The 16,364-nt window shown below is 38.4% G+C and overlaps 1 protein-coding gene across 3 annotated transcripts in view; it reads right to left on the reverse strand.

Annotated features, from left to right (window-relative positions):
- Nucleotides 1-13,528, reverse strand: part of USP15 (ubiquitin specific peptidase 15) — a gene marked incomplete at both ends in the record, with an annotated part of 119,886 nt that extends 106,358 nt beyond the window's left edge. For all 3 annotated transcript variants that reach the window (XM_080705530.1, XM_080705529.1, XM_080705528.1), the window contains one exon: nt 13,440-13,528. In XM_080705530.1, the coding sequence (XP_080561656.1) occupies nt 13,440-13,528 (89 nt within the window). The remainder of the gene's footprint in view (nt 1-13,439) is intronic.
- Between the last annotated feature and the right edge of the window lie 2,836 nt (nt 13,529-16,364).

Genomic DNA, 16,364 nt, shown 5'->3' on the forward strand with positions numbered 1-16,364 from the left:
GGGAGACTCTCCCCTATTTTTTTTATAATACTCTTATCTGTTCAAATATTAGCATTACAGAGCTGATCTGATTTCTTCATGCACTCTTTATGCACTCCTGTAATTCATTCCAATGATTCCAAAATTTTCACCCCTAAATCAGCTCTCCAATTTCCAAACTCTATTACCAATATCTACTAAACCATGTCAACATGGATTTTCCATAAATATCTCACTCAACTTTATGTCAACAATCATCTTTATCTCTAGTTTTACTCATCCTCTAGTATTACTTTAATAAATTATTCAATTAGTAATTTAATTTTTCAAGGCAGATACCTACCTCCATAACATCCAGTAATCAAGTACCTTCAGGATATTTAAGAGTCTGTCCCTCTTCCCTTTATTTTCAGAAAAGTATCTTAGTATTGTACCTCTCCTCCCCATCATTTTTAGTGGTACAGAGATAATTACTAGTATAGCACTTGACTTGTCTGCTCATGCTCCATTCTGCTGTCAGAAGCTTTTTGTTGTTGTTGTTGTTGTTGTTAGTACTGGGGATTGAGCCCAGATGTGCTCTACCACTGAACTATATCCCTACCCCTTGTTTTGAGACGGGTTTGCTAAGTTGCCCAGGCTAGCCTTAAACCTGCAATCCTTCTGTCTCAGCCTCCCAAGTACTGTAACTATAAGCATGTACCGCTGCACCTAGTTCTATCACAGACATTTGAACACAAATATGATCATATCACTTCTTTTGAAGTTAAAATCGTAATAGCCACGTAAAAGTATAAACATATGCTTTATAGTTCTATGAGGTTTTGTACAGTGTTCTCTATTACTTTTGTGTTAAAGCAAACTTTTTTCTTTTCCTTTTTTCATTTAACTACTAAAGACAAAACCAACACTCAGAGGTAATATGACTTACCAAGGTCATGCTGGACCATAAGTGGGTAGGGAGGACTCAACATAATCTAAAGTTCAGTGTTCTATCTACTACATTAAATCTTATTTTAATCTATTAAGTCCCAAGTTTTCAATTTGGGGAATATTGCACTGAAATTGACACAGTTGCATTAAAATAGGTTAGAAATAATAATCTAGCACTTAGATATACATTAATATTTTATAATTATTATAGTCATATTCTTACAATACAATCATATACTATTTTCCCTCTTTATGAAATAATGAGTTCTCTTTACAAAGTGAGACAGCAAAAGATGCTATTACCAAGCTATAAATAACAATTAAAACACTTTAGACAAATTTTAACAATTTTCATCCATTGTAACTTATTGAGAAAATGAGGGTTTTTTTTGTTGTATGGGGGTTTTTTGGTGGTACTGGGGTTCTTGGGAACCCTTCTGCCTCCGGGCTACACTCCCAGACCTACTTTTATACTTTTTTATTTGGAAACAGGGTCTCTTAAGCCAGCACGGCTGGCTTCGAACCTGCGCGATCCTCCTGTCTTCGCCTCCCAAGTGCAGGGTTTACAAGCGTGTGCCACCGTGCCTGGCAGAAAAAGAGGTATTTTAAAAGTTGGGCTTCTTTGGTAAATGTTAGATCTTTGCCTATAAGAAACATAGTGGAAAATTCCCAGGTGTTTAATGTTACGCCTACATGAGAGTCATTCTTTCACATCAATTAAGATCACACTATAATACACAGATTTAAAAAAAAAAAAAACACTTTCTTTTAGGAGAAAATTTTTTTAGGAGAAAATTTTTTCTAGAATTGTGGTAAGCACTAAATTGTGGATAAACTTTTTCACAATCTTTCTCAATTTGTTTTCACAATTGTTTTTGCTTATAATTTTTTTGAGCTTCTGAAATCAGATGAATAGCTTCTAATATTATTTTAGTTTTAGGGAAATTACTCAGCAATAAAGCCCTTACATTGTTCATCTTAGAAATGAAAATTCACAGTCGGGCATGGAGGCACATGCTTGTAATTCCAGTATTTGGGAGGCTGAGACAGGAGGATCACAGGTTTGCAAACAGCCTCAGCTACATAGTGAGGCCTTCGCAACTTAGTGAGACCCTGTTTCAAAATATGGAATACAAAATAGGGCTGGAGGTGTAGCTCAGAAGGTAGAATGGCCCTGGGTTCCATCCCTAGTACCAAACAAACAAACAAACAAACAAACAGACCTGGGTCTGGGGAATATATACAAACAAACAGACCTGGGTCTGGAGGTAGAATGCCCCTTGGTTCAATCCCCAGCAACACACACACACACAAACACACACACACACACACACACACACACACACAGAGTTCTACTATGTATGTGTTATTCTACATTAGGTGGTTAGAAAACAAAGTGCATAGAATTCAGAGTGCAGCAAAGAACAATCAAAACAGAATATTGTGTTAAATGTTGTGAAGGAAAAGAATCTATCAAATCATGTAATAGGAACACTATTAGAATAAGGGAAGCTCTCTTTGAATAGTAATATTTTAGCATATAAATTGAACTTACTCTAGGAAAAGTAAGAAAAGCAATCTAACCTAAAAGAATAAAAAATACTATGCCCAGAAGAGCTTTGGGAACTCTGTGTTGGAGGAAGGATGAAATGAATTTGGAATTAACTGATTAAACTCCTTTCATAGTTAATGAAAGGGTAGGTCAAATCCCAAATAAGACTAAGGAGGGAGACTGGAGTCAGTCTTTAAATACTCTTATAGTCATAATATGATTTTATCTGAAGTATAATGGGAACCACTGATTTCCAACAAGAAAAAGATATGATAAGATTTATATTTAATGAAGATCACTGGGAATACCTCCCAAGACTATTGAGAGGATCAAGCACATGTGAAATGCTTAGTAAATAAAAAAAACTTAAATAAAGTTATGTTATTAAGAGTACTTAAAAAGGTTTAACTGTATGGTGCTAAATATTTTGAAGGCTCCAAGAAAGATCTGTATTATAACTTGGAAAGAACTTTCAATGGTTCTGGAAAAGTTGGGGTCTTCAGAGTCAATTTTAAGACAGTCCTCAAATGTAGTAAAGCTTCTGTAGGAACTAAAAAGGCCAGATTGGGTGGGTGGGTGGGTGGGTGGGGTGTGTGTGTGTGTGTGTGTGTGTGTGTGTGTGTGTGATGTAAGACAGAAGAATTTCAAAAGTTATTTTTACACACCAGAAGCAGACTTAAAGATGCATAAGAAATAATGATTTAGAAATAGTCCTAGACATGAGAGTTTAAAAGCAACATGAAGAAATACCAATAGTAGGATTTAAGAAACCACAGACGTAACAAATGCAAGGTTCATTTTCTGTTTATATATATATTTTTTGGGTGGTACTAGAGATGAAACCCAGGGGCTTTCTACCTCCGGGCTACACTCCCAGACCTATTTTTATTTGGAAACAGGGTCTTAGTTGCTGAGGCTGGGTTCGAACCTGCGCAATCCTGTCTCAGCCTCCCAAGTACTTGGATTACAAGCATGTGCCACCACGCCAGCTCTGTTCATATATATATATATATACACATACACACACACACACACACACATTTATATACTTATATCTTTTTTTTTTTTTTTGGTGGTACTGGGGTTCCTGAAAACCCTTCTACCTCTGAGCTACGCTCCCAGACCTTTTTTTTTTTTTTTTTTTAAATTTGGAAACAGGGCCTCTTAAAGCCAACACGGCTGGTTTCGAACCTGCGGGATCCTCCTGTCTCTGCCTCCCAAGCGCGGGGATTACAAGCGTGCTCCACCACGCCTGGCTACTTATATCATTATTTGTACATGTTTATGCTGACAACTGCCAGATAAACATTCCTGCTTAATGACCTAATACTGATATAACTATTTTTTAAAAATCCTATCTTTCTCTCTGCAGAGAAGACAGATAATCATTCTTTTACAAATAAAAAAAAAATACACAAAAATTTCAGACCAATACAATGTAGCACATTTTACCTCAGAAAAATATTTATATCTTGTGCAGAATTAACAGTACAAACAATTCTGGATGTTAATCCACTCATGACTAATTCCTTATTTAGTGAAATGCCTAAAATACATTTAAGTAGTGATAATATGAAACCATTTTAACACTAAGACAGTATCTAGTACTTTAAATATCTCACTTTTTAAAAGTACAACTAAAATTTAGAATTTTATTCTTTCATTAACACTTAACCAAAGAAACTATAAATTACTTTCTAATAAACCAATGGCCTGGTTTATATCTTAATTTTCACATTTCAAGCATTTTAAACCTATTTTCTGCTCTACACATTAAATCTGTCAGCAAGAACTAATTTTTATGACCTCTTTAAATCTAAACTAAGACAAATAAGGAACTTGAGAAGGAGGTCAAGTAAGATTGTTTTTAAGCTATTTATGCAGACTACATATATATCATAACTGATATCTTAACTATGTGTGCCTCTCCATAATAAGGATATCCTGTCAACTTCATTGGGCACGTAAGTTAGGATAAACATGTAAAGCAAGAAGGAACGAGTAATTGATAATATTGTATAAATTCCTTGAGTTAAAAACTTTAACTTTTCTATACTGGATCAAGTGGAGAGGCAAAGTTGGAGGGAAGCAGTGAAGGAGAGGTCAGGTCAGAAGGATGAAAAGAAGGGAGGGCAGGCAGCTCTTGATTTAAAATTTTGAGCCAGGCATGGTAGCACACACCTGTCTGTAAACCTAGTACTTGAGAGGCTGCAACAGGAGGATCTCATGTTCGAGGACAGCAGCAACAAATTGACAATCTCATCAACCTAACAAGACCTTGTTTCAAAATAAAAATAAAATAGGGTTGGGGGTGTAGTTCAGAGGTAGAATGGCCCTGGGTTCAATCTCCAGTACCAAATTAATTAATTGTTACTATTATTATTTTGTGTGGGTCTGGAGATGGAACTCAGGAGCATTCAACCTCCGTGCTACACCCCTTGCCATATTCTTTATTCTTTATTTTGAAACAGGGCCTCACTAAGTTATGGAAGGTCTCACTAAGTACCTGAGGCTGTCCATAAACCATGATCCTTCAGTCTCAGCCTCCCAAGCACAGGGATTACAAGCGTGCACCACCACGCCCGGCAAGAAAGCTCTTAACGTATCAGTCAACTTTTCACTGCTATGACCAAAATATTTGACATAAATACTTAAAAGGAAAGCTGCTGCCCAGCTTATGGCAGGAGGGAAGCAGGAAGGGAGGAGCGACCAAGGAGAAAATAAACTTTTTCAGGGACATCCCCAGTGACCTACCTTCTCCATCTAGGTCCTACAAACCAGAAATCCATGTAGCCATCAAAGGATTAGCCATTTGACGAGGTAGGAGCCCTTATGATCCAATCCTTTTCCCAAACCCCAAATCTGAACCTTGATGCATTGAAGACCAATTCTCAACACATGAGCTTCTGGGAGACATTCCAGATTCAAACCACAACACAGAATAAATGAGCAATAGTTTTTAAACCATAGCCAAAGCTATATAATACATAAAATGTCTTAGCTATATCTCTCTTCAGCATTCAAAAGTTCTTTAGCTTTAAGTCCATTAAAATATATGAATATAAAACTGGGTACAGTGGTGCATGCCTGTTATCCCAGTTACTTGGAAGGCTGAGGCCAGCCTGGGCAACCTAGTGAGATCCTGTCTCAAAATAAAAAGGACTAGGGATGTAGTTCAGTGGAAGAGCACCCATGGGTTCAATTCCAGTGTTGCTTATACATTAAGTTTTGTCTTTATTAAAGATAAATCTCGAGTAAGCTCTAAAAACACACAAATAACGAAAAACAACCCAAGTTAGCAAGTCTCTTTCACCATATAAAAGAAATTATTGGTGCTCTTTTCATTGAAAGAATATCATCTCTAATCCTCTCAAGTTTTATTTAATTGGCTTTCTGGAACTTAGAATCATCTAGCCTCAAAGACACTCTTAAGCTTGTTGGTGAGACCTTTGAATTCTTTCACAAAAAAGGTCCTTTCCATTCCTAATGATTTTCTCTAACTCTTGGAAATTATCACAGGAAAATCTGGGACTTCTTGAAAGTAAAAGAAGAGTGGAAGGGACAGCATTCTTGGCTCTTTTGGAGGAGGAAAAAAAAAGGTGCTTTTTTTTTTTTGAGAGCTATAAAGGAACCATGTAAAATCTTAGTGAAAGAAGTATAAATGCAGCCCAGACATAACCAATACAGAATTTCTACTGAATATATTTACTCCTTTTTGAAAACCTGTTTTTAAAAAAATTTAAATTCTTTTAGCAGTACTAGGATTGAACCCAGGGCCTTGCATGCGCTAAGCAAACACATTACCACTGAGCTACATACCTATGCTTTTATTTCTAAACAGTTTTTTTTTTTTTTTCTTTTTGCAGTACTGGGAATGGAACCCAGGGGCGTTCTTCCTCTGAGCTACACCCCCCACCCCAGGCCTATTTTTTTTATTCTCTAATTTGAAACAGGGTCTCATGGAGTTGCAAAGGGCCCAAGTAACTGAGGCTGCCCTCAAATCGTGATTCTCCTGTCTCAGCCTCCCAAATGTGGGATTACAAGTGTGCACCACTGTGCCCGGTAAACAGTCTTGCTAAGCTGCTCATGCTGGCTTCAAATTTGTCATCCTCCTGCATCACTCTCTCAAATAGATTATAGGCATGAACCACCGCATACTCTCCATGAAGACCAATATTTGATTCTTTTCTCATATACTTACTTTTAATCCATATCCAAAACTGAGGTCCCTTACTATCAGTCTTATGCTACATTTCTTTAGTAGTGACTTTTTGTAAAATGGATGATAAAAATTTAAAGGAAGCACATGTTCCTGCTTAAAGAACAGATGTGAGTCTGGAGAAATGACTTCAGGAGAATCAATGAGATAAGAGTGTGAATTACAATGTTAACTGAAGAAATGAAAATAAACGGCATAAACTAGACTGACACTACTCAGGGAAGAAAAAACACTGTTGAAAGGTTCTATACATGGACTAAGCAGGAAGTGAAATCAACATGATTTAATGAAATACTATTTGAATTACACTTGAGTAGTGACTTCATAAAACTATTTTTAGAGAAGCTGACAGTATCTGTTGTTTTACAATTACAACTAAGTATTTAACATGGCTACATTTAAAATCAAACACAGGTAAACAAGAGTATGTGCTGGACCTGGTGGCACATCCTGTAATCCCAGTACTTGGGAGGTTGAAACAGGAGGATTGTAGGTCTAAGGCCAGCACCAGCAACTTAGCAGGATTCTCAGTAACCTAGCAAGACTTTGTTTCAAAACAAAAAACAAAATAGGGCGGGGGGTGCATCCTAAAGGTAGAATGCCTCTGGGTTTAAACTCCAATACCAAAACAAACAAAACACACACACACACACACACACACACACACACACACACACACCATGCTCATTATTACATTTTGTTTCCTGGTATTGGGGATCCAACCAACTGGCATTCTACCTCTGAGATATACCCTCAGCCCTATTTTATTCTTTATTTCAAAACAGGATCTCACTAAGTTGTGGAGAGCCTCACAAGTTGCTGAAGTTATCTGTGAACCTGCAATCCTCCTGCCTCAGCCTCACAGAGATATTTTATATCTCTGCAAATAAACAGAATGGTTTCATCTCATTTTTTTTTTCCCCTTCTTCCTTTTCTTTCTTACAGTACTAGGAATCAAATCCAGGGCCTCATGCATACTTGGCAAGTGCTCGACCAACTAAGCTACCCATCAAGCCTTAAAAAAAAAAAAAAAAAAAAAAAGTTACTTTGAAACAGGATATCAATAAATTGCTCAGGCTGTGATGACAGACCTGTGCCACTGAGCCCAGCTCAACTTACTTTCATCAATAACCATGGCTTATTAATAAAGAGATTATCAAAATGAAAAAAATCACCATAAGCTCTTAACACAATGGTCCTATCCAATGACTAAGAGCACAATTGATTATTCTATTAGCAGTGATGCTACTGGAACTGTCACTTTTTAGGAAGACTCTAAAAAAGATGTCAGTATGATTATACCTGTACCTCATACTGTCTTTAAATGTTCTATGAACTAGAAAATTTATTAAGAATTATTTCTGAAAGAATCATTTGGTAAACATATAACACAAAATAGTAAACATTAATATTTGTGTTTTCTGTGCTGGGCTTTTCCTATGGATTCATAGTACAAAAAGCAAGATTTATATATCTGTGCCTTACACTAAGTCCATATTTTTAAAATATGGACAAAATACTAAAACAAAATATCCTACAAGATCTTACTATCTCCTACATGTATTCTTTCTGTAAAAAATAAGAGACTCTATTGCCTCTAATAAAAGCTGATGATTACTGATAAAACAATTAAAATTCAAAAGCTCAACAGTAAATGATCCCAGATGCCTTTGTCTGAACCTATTTTTGAAGCAAAATGACATTTGTTCTATATATTCAATTATTCATTTATCTTTAAACATGTTTTAATTTCTAGAAGCACAATGTTAAGATTTTCCAGATACTCCACCATATCTAAATTGAATAGTCACAAGAGACAAGTGTGGGATAAAATGGTAGAATTTTGATGCTAAATATAAAATACACTCCATTTTAAGAGGAAAAAAAGTTCTTTTTAAAGTGGAACTATTTTAAATAAATCTTTCAACTAAGAGGCAGTTTAGTACAGCAATTTAAGGGCATGAACTAAAGACCCAATTATTTATGGTCAAATTCCAGCTACACACTGTGCGAACACCTCTCAAATGTGAATAATAATTCCAGTTCCCTGAATGTGATGAGTAAATAAGTCAATACATACATACAAGTAGTTGGCACATACTGTTTTTAAATGTAATACTGTAGGTCATGGCCTGTTTTTTCTTACACTTGTACAAGCAAGATTAATAACTGCCACAAAACCATTTTGTAAGCAATCATTTAATACCTTGTATGTGCCAAAGGGAAAAAGGTATAATTTTAAAAATATAAAGCCTGAATGTCTAAGTGAAATCACTGGCTAGCTCTGGATCTTCTTAGCCAAATACATGAACCCTGGATTCACTTAACATAGAAAAAAGGCTTAAAAGTAATAAAAATTGCTTTTGTTGACCTTTAAGCAAATAAATTGTGAGAATATAATGTTACTATTTCTGTCTTTATTTTCACCATTCTACCAATAACGAAAAAGTTTTGATTTCTTGTTTCATTTCCTGTAAACAATTGAACACATATCTGGCAGTAAACACCATGGCACAACTAAAATTAACAGTAATACAAAATGTTCTTGTGTAAATAAATAAATTGAAATTCATGTGAATAGTGTCTGTCTCTTTACACTATTAACTGATTTTTGACAGTAAGTTTATTTTCTGTTAGTGTCAACACTGTACAAACATAACAGGTTAAAATAAAGCCTCAAGAATTCCTAAGTAAAACAGTAGGAATAAAAGGAAATCTCTAAAAACTGAAGCCAATGTCCCCTTCCTAAAACCTCACTAGTCAGATTCCTTGAAAACTTATTGAAACACAAATATAAACATGTTAAATTACTCTAAAAACAAATTAATGTTACTCTCCAAAATTACTGTAAACGTACTAGAGTTATTAGGGATTATAAAAAATGACAGGTAATATTTAGAAAATTTGTAAAGTTAGTTATACATTATCATTGAACATAAAACACACATAACATAGTCCTGAAAATGAGGCAGGGCAAGGTGGCACATGAACACCTATAATCCTAGTCACTCAGAAGGCTAAGGCAGGAAGATGGCAAGTTCCAGGCCACACTAAGCGACTTTGGGAGACCAGTTTTTTGTGTCTTGTTGTTGTTTTAAATAAGAATGCTGGGGATTTAGCATGTGATAAATATTTATTCACAATTAGTCTATTTTAAAAGAAATCTCCAAAGAGCTTTCACAACCCATAACTTTTTTGGTAATTCTTTTTTTTTTTCAATTATCATTCCTTAAGTAGATTCCTAAAATGCTTACATGTAATTATGAAAATCAAGTAAATTTTCTTTGTCTTATTAGAAAAAACCACCATGGATCTGAAAGCTCTAATTCATCTTAAGCTACAGTTTTTGTTTTTTTAATGCTTTTTCATAGTTCCTAAATTCTAGCTTAATCTTGTTTGTGGTTTTCTAAATCTTGTCAGAATCAAAACACAGATCAACAACACTGAGACTACCACTTTATTTCTTATACTGATTAATGTTACTTTCCTATCTCATCTGCTTAAGTGTAAATTTGATTCAACTTTGATTTACTTCTCACTAAGACTAATACCAAGTATATTTTCCTCTTCATCTCAGACTGAAGATAACTTGTGTAAATTATCTTCACCTCTAGAAAACAGTCTACAGATACAAATCATTTACTGCTACAAGTAAGCAGAAAGTCTAGTATCCATGTAGAATCAAATAAAAGCCACCATTTCTTAATTGGCCCCATCGGCCTTTCTGAGATGGTTCTCTATGCTAAGACAATGTTCCATTTTCATATTGCTAGTTTCAGCTCTAAAATGGCAGAATTTGCTCTTATGGGTATTTACTCATAAAATACTAATCCAATGATTTTAAAAAAAGGATGAGGGAGTGTCAAAAGGAAATCTTCCTAGAGTTTCAAAATGAGAACAACAAAATTATTATTAAATATCCCTACAAGTTTTGTACTCATGAGTTCATTACTTATTTTGTGCTTATCAAATTAGTCTCCTTAAACTCTGAATCAAACTTTGGCTCTACAGTTGTTTTGTTTTTGGATAGGTTTCACTTTCCAATTTGAAAGTAAATTGGTTCACATATAAGCTAGTTTCTGCAACTTCCCAATATTGTTTTTGCCTGTGTCTCTCCCTTTAAAAACAAAAGTAATATAACGAAATATGCACATCCTGTTACCTAAATGTCTGATCTCCAGTTTCCTTTTCTTTAAAATGAAAGTACTGAAATGACTCAAACGTGGATCTCCTGTATCTCCGCTTTAAAATGATTTACCGTAACACTGTCAAAACACATCAAACTTTTAAAAAGTTTAACACCATTCTATCATATTGTACTGTCGACATCACCAATTATCCCCGGAAGACTACCAATTATCTACACCAAAAACATGACATCAAGTAAAACCAATAAATATCCATATTTTATTATTTTTTTATGTGTGTGGTACTCAGGGTAGAACCGAGGGTCCTCTGGGCTACACTCCGAGACCTATTTTTTTTATACTTTATTTGGAAAGAAGGTCTCACTAAGTTGCTGTGAGCCTCACTAAGTAGCTGAGTCTGGCTCTGAACCTGTGCTATCCTTCTGTCTCAGCCTCCCAAACGCTGGGATTACAAGCGTGCACCACCACACCCAGCTAATATCCATATTTTAATCTATAGATTTTTGTTTTATGGATATCCAAATTTGTTGAGATGGTAATAGAGAGTGGATTAAATTTTTAAAATGTTCTTTAACACATAATAGAGAGCTGTGCTTGGTGGCACACGCTTGTAATCCCCACACTTGGGAGGCTGAGACAGGAGGATCGCGCAGGTTCGAAGCCAGCCATGCTAGCTTAAGAGACCCTGTTTCCAAATAAAAAAGTATAAAAATAGGTCTGGGAGTGTAACCTGGAGGTAGAAGAGTTTCCAGGAACCCTGGTACCACCAAAAAAATACTTACTACTACTACTACTAATAATAATAATAATAATAGTGAGCAGGGCTGATTTCACCTTTAGAAATACATGGGCCAATGTAAACATAAAGGTGTCCTAGGAAATTTCCAAATTCTCAATAATAAACATCATAGGAACACTGCAATATGAATGATTATTAAGTCATTCAAAGGTCCTATTTTTTGCTACAATGCAACAAGTGTGTATTTGTAACCCTAGGGATTTTTAGTATAGAAACACAACATGTAACCTAACAAAGTAGGGGGAAAATACTAAAACTTAGAAAAAAGTATTTAAATTCTAGTCCCAAGTCTGCCACCTATTAGCTTATTTGAAAATAATTCCAATATTACTGCATTTCTCCAACTGTAAATGGCAGAGATAAAATGGTAACTAAAACTTAATATTTCATAAATATCAAACATTTTAGCCGGGCATGGTGGCAAAGGTTTGTAATCTGAGTACCTATGGGGCTGACACAGGAGGACCTCAATTCGCAGTCTCAGATACTTAGTGAGATCCTGCTTCAAAATAAAGAATAAAAAATAGGGCTGGGGGTGTAGCTTGGAGGTAGACTAGAATAGATGGAGGCTGGGTTCCATCCCTAGTATCACAAAATATCTCTCTCTCTCTCTCTCTCTCTCTCTCTATATATATATATATATATATATATATATATCAAGTATTTTAGAATAGTTAATTGAATCATACTAAAACCCCTATAATAAAATTTTTATTGTGCATTTTTATAAAGACAGTGAGATACAATGATTTACATGAACTTGCTTCAGAGTCGATTGCAAGTGATAAAACTGTGAAATAACTCAGGTGTGTAAATCTTATTCTCCTAAAAGAGTACAGGGGGGGAAAAACACTGTAAATTATACACCACTGTTAAAATGGTGACAGTGGAAAGTGAAAATAATTTATAATAAAAAGGCACATTATCCTCTCCCCAACCCCAAACAGATTACTAGTCTTTCTTTTTATTATATGTTCTTGTAAATTATTCTGGATGTCACTTCTCATGGCTGACAAGTATGACAATCTCCACACGTTTCCTCAGTATTTCAAGTGTAGTACTTTGGTATTTGACAAGTTTGAATATTAGCAAGTTGCTTAAGTCTTCAGTGAACTTATCTACTTCTTGCAGGCCTACCTTATCCCTTCAAACAAGAGGGAAGGGCTGCTGTAAGAGAAATGCTGCCGGCTTCCACCAAGCCTCCACTCAAGCACAAGACCACGTGGTGTCTCTCAGAAGCTTAAGGCTTCCCCATTCCCTCTCTCGCCTTTAGACAAGGATCTGGAAACCAGGGTCTCTTCCCCTTAAGTGGAGCCCTAACGCATGCCACCTGTGTAGGAGAGACGGCAAACACCCTGCAGCCAGATTCCCCGGAAGACTACCAGAATCAGAATAATAGGGAACTTGCACGCCGACAATGCCGGGAAAGGAAACGACTGGAAAAGTAAGGCGAGTGAGCCGGACGGCGATCCACTGCGGGACCGGGACCTGTCAAAGCGGCGCAGGACTCCGCCGGGCGCCGCACCTACCGCCGCCAAGGCCTGAGGTGGGAGCGGCACTCGGCAGGAGGAGGGCGCGGAGACCGCGAGCCGCCGCCGCCGCCGCTCCCCGCGCCTCGCAGCGAGCCCGGGCCGGCCGCGCACCCGGGCCCCGTCTCCGAGCCAACCTTTGCCCCCAAATCCCGCCGCTGCCCGGGGCGGCCGCCGCCGGACCTGCCCGCACCTGTCACCAGCCCGCCACGCCAGCCCGCCGCCCTCGCCCCGCTCCCCGCCCTCCTCGGGCAGCCGCGGCACCCCGCGCCCGGTCCCCTACCAGGTGTCCCCTTTCCGGAGCGAGGTTTTGAGCAGCGTCGCGATGTCAGAACGCTGGGTGTCCAGGTCAGCCGCTCCGCCTTCCGCCATCTTCTTCCACTAGCGGCAGCGGAGGCGGCAGCTACGGCGGCGGCACGCCCCAGAGCATTGTGGGAATGGCGTCCCGCGGCCCCGCCCAGGCGGCAGGTCGAAACCAAAAGAGCCGCGCGCGGGGGGTGTCGGGACCCGGGAGGCCGCGCCCCCGCCCGCCGGCGCGCTCGGCCCCATCGGCCCCCGCGCGCCCGCCGCTCGCCGCCCGCCCCACCGTGCCTCGCCCCGGGCCGGGGCCGCCTCGCTCCGGGGCGGCCGCGGCCCGGGCGTCCTCGCCTCGGCTACCCCTCCCGCCGTCCTCCCGTCCTTCCTTCCCTCCTTCTTTCCCACCGACGCCTGGAAACCCTTATTTGCTCATTCACTCCCGCTGGAGGGTGGGGCGGGGCGGGGAGTGTGGGGACGACTGAGATATGGCAGAAAATCTACAGCTCGGTGACTTTGGGCTTTTCGTGTCGAGTTGCAGAACCCGAGCTTCCCGAGTCTTGGCACAAAGCACGACCCCAGAGCGAGCGTTTGGTTGCAATGCCCTTCCCAGGTGCCTTCCGGTTCTCAGACTCTTGCTGTAGCTAGGAACCTTTTACAGGCTTTGTGACGCCTCCCCAGGCACACCCAGACAACTCAACTGCTGTGAAAAACATGTCCTAGTTCCTGGGTGAACAGGGAGTAAAATCATGTATTGAATATTGCCAGGCAGCGAAGGGGAAGAGCACGTGCGGAAAACCTCTGTGGGGGTGCAGTTTCTTTTACTTAGCTTCATCTCAAGGTGGGGGCACCTGGAATGAAACTAGGTAATGTCAGCCTTAGTTGAACCTATCAATTATCTTACAAATGGGGAAACTGAGTCTCTCCAAAGTCAAATGCCAAGGTCACTGAGCAAGTGGAGAGGCAAGTTTATAACCGGGATCTGGAGTCTACCATACTCACTGCCCCTCCTTTTAAAAGCCAAAACTAAAATGTAAATCCCACAAGAGCTGGAACTAAGTTCTTCTAGTTGTTATTTGTTGTTGTTGTTGTTGTTACATTTATTTCTATAGGTTTGATGACTAGTGCAGTGCCTCCACAACATGTTAAAACAGTTAATACGTAGTAAATTAATTGTGGCAAAACTGCTTAAATATTTCCAAGCCTAAAGATGCCCAGATTTGATTTTAAGATAACAATGGTATGACAAGAAAGAAAACACAAGAATTCTTATTTCCCCACTTTTAATGCCTGCTCTAACTTATTTGCTGGATATGCAGTAAAGATGGGTGTAGTTAGAAGTGCTGAAGCCTTCCAAGTAAAAGTAGTGTATATTGGCATTATCATGTGGGTATATCAGTATTATGATTGCTTATTTCTACCTAAAATACTATTTTGCATTATCACGTCAGCCTTAATTTGAAAGTCTGAAAGCAATTTCTAGTTAATGCTATTTCTTATATTATTTGGCTTTTCTCCCGACATTAAAAATTTAGTGTTTCTCTAAGCCAGGATATCCTCAAAAGGTTACATTTTCCCCCTTTTCCTCCACTCTCTGAGAAAGAACAATGTAATTTTCCAAAGAAAGGCAGCTCGACATGGAAAGAATATGTTGAAGCCACCTGGATGTGAGTTTAAACTTCACTTCAACTCCCAGCTGCAAAGGACTTAACCTGTAGTTAAATAAGAAAATTGAGCCCACCTTACATGGTTTTTGTGAGAATGAAACTATGGTTTTATTGCCTGGAACATAATAGTCCATCGATAAATATTAGCAGAAGAAATTGAACTGATAACAGGATGAACTGTATCATGTGAATTATATCTCAAAAAAGCTGTTTTAGAAAATGATAGGGATGCCGCCATGGTGGTCCACACTTGTAATCTCAGCATTGGGAGGCAGAGACCAGCTGATCGCTGTTCAGGGACAGCCTCAGCTACTTAGCAAGACCCTTCCCAACTCAGTGATACCCTGTTTCAAAAACTAAAAACACTTGGGCTAGGGTGTCACTCAAGTAGCCCCTGGGTTCCATCCCCATTACCGAAAAAAAAAAAATGCAAAACTGGGCTTTCTGTCATTTTATAAACATAACCAAGAAGCAATGCATCACTCTCTTGTCCAGATTCCTTTCAAAAAGAAATGTTGAAACTTACAGCCACACAAAAACGTAAAGCAGTTGTTTTCTTCACTTATACCATGCTAAAAGCAGTGAAGTAACTGGATAAGTGAAATTCAATATTAATTTGAGTTATACCTCAGATTTATGAGATCATTTCGTAAACCTAACTAGTTGCCATCAGAGTCAAGAAAGAAATGGTTACATATTTTAACAAAAATTTGCAGAGCACCTAGCATGGTTCCAAACACTCTGGAGTACTAACTTAATCCCTCTAGCAACTCTATGAAGGAGATACTTTTTTTTTTTTTTTTTTTTGGTGGTACTGGGGTTCCTGGAAACCCTTCTACCTCCGGGGTACACTCCCAGACCTATTTTATATTATTTTTATTGTAAACAGGGTCTCTTAAGCCAGCGTGGCTGGCTTCGAGCCTGCGTGATCCTCCTGTCTCACCTCCCAAGCGTGGGGATTACAAGCATGCGCCACCACGCCCGGCAGGAGATACTATTTTTATTCCAATTTTAGAGATGAAGAATTGAGGCAAATATGTGGGGTAACCCAAATTTGGAACCAAGCAATCTGACTCCAGAATTTTGAAGGCTTTGGTAAATTTCTGTTTTTCTACAGATCTTGTTTAAAAGCAGTCAACTTTTCAGCGACCTCAGCATGCCTGTTCATGGAAGTTATGCATATTTTAATAATATTCCCTTCAATTTTGGAGAGAAATAAGATAGTCATAAATACTAAATTTGTGAAG

Source organism: Muscardinus avellanarius (assembly GCF_963383645.1).
Source record: "Muscardinus avellanarius genome assembly, chromosome: 11".
In the NCBI taxonomy this organism is placed as follows: Eukaryota; Metazoa; Chordata; class Mammalia; order Rodentia; family Gliridae; genus Muscardinus; species Muscardinus avellanarius.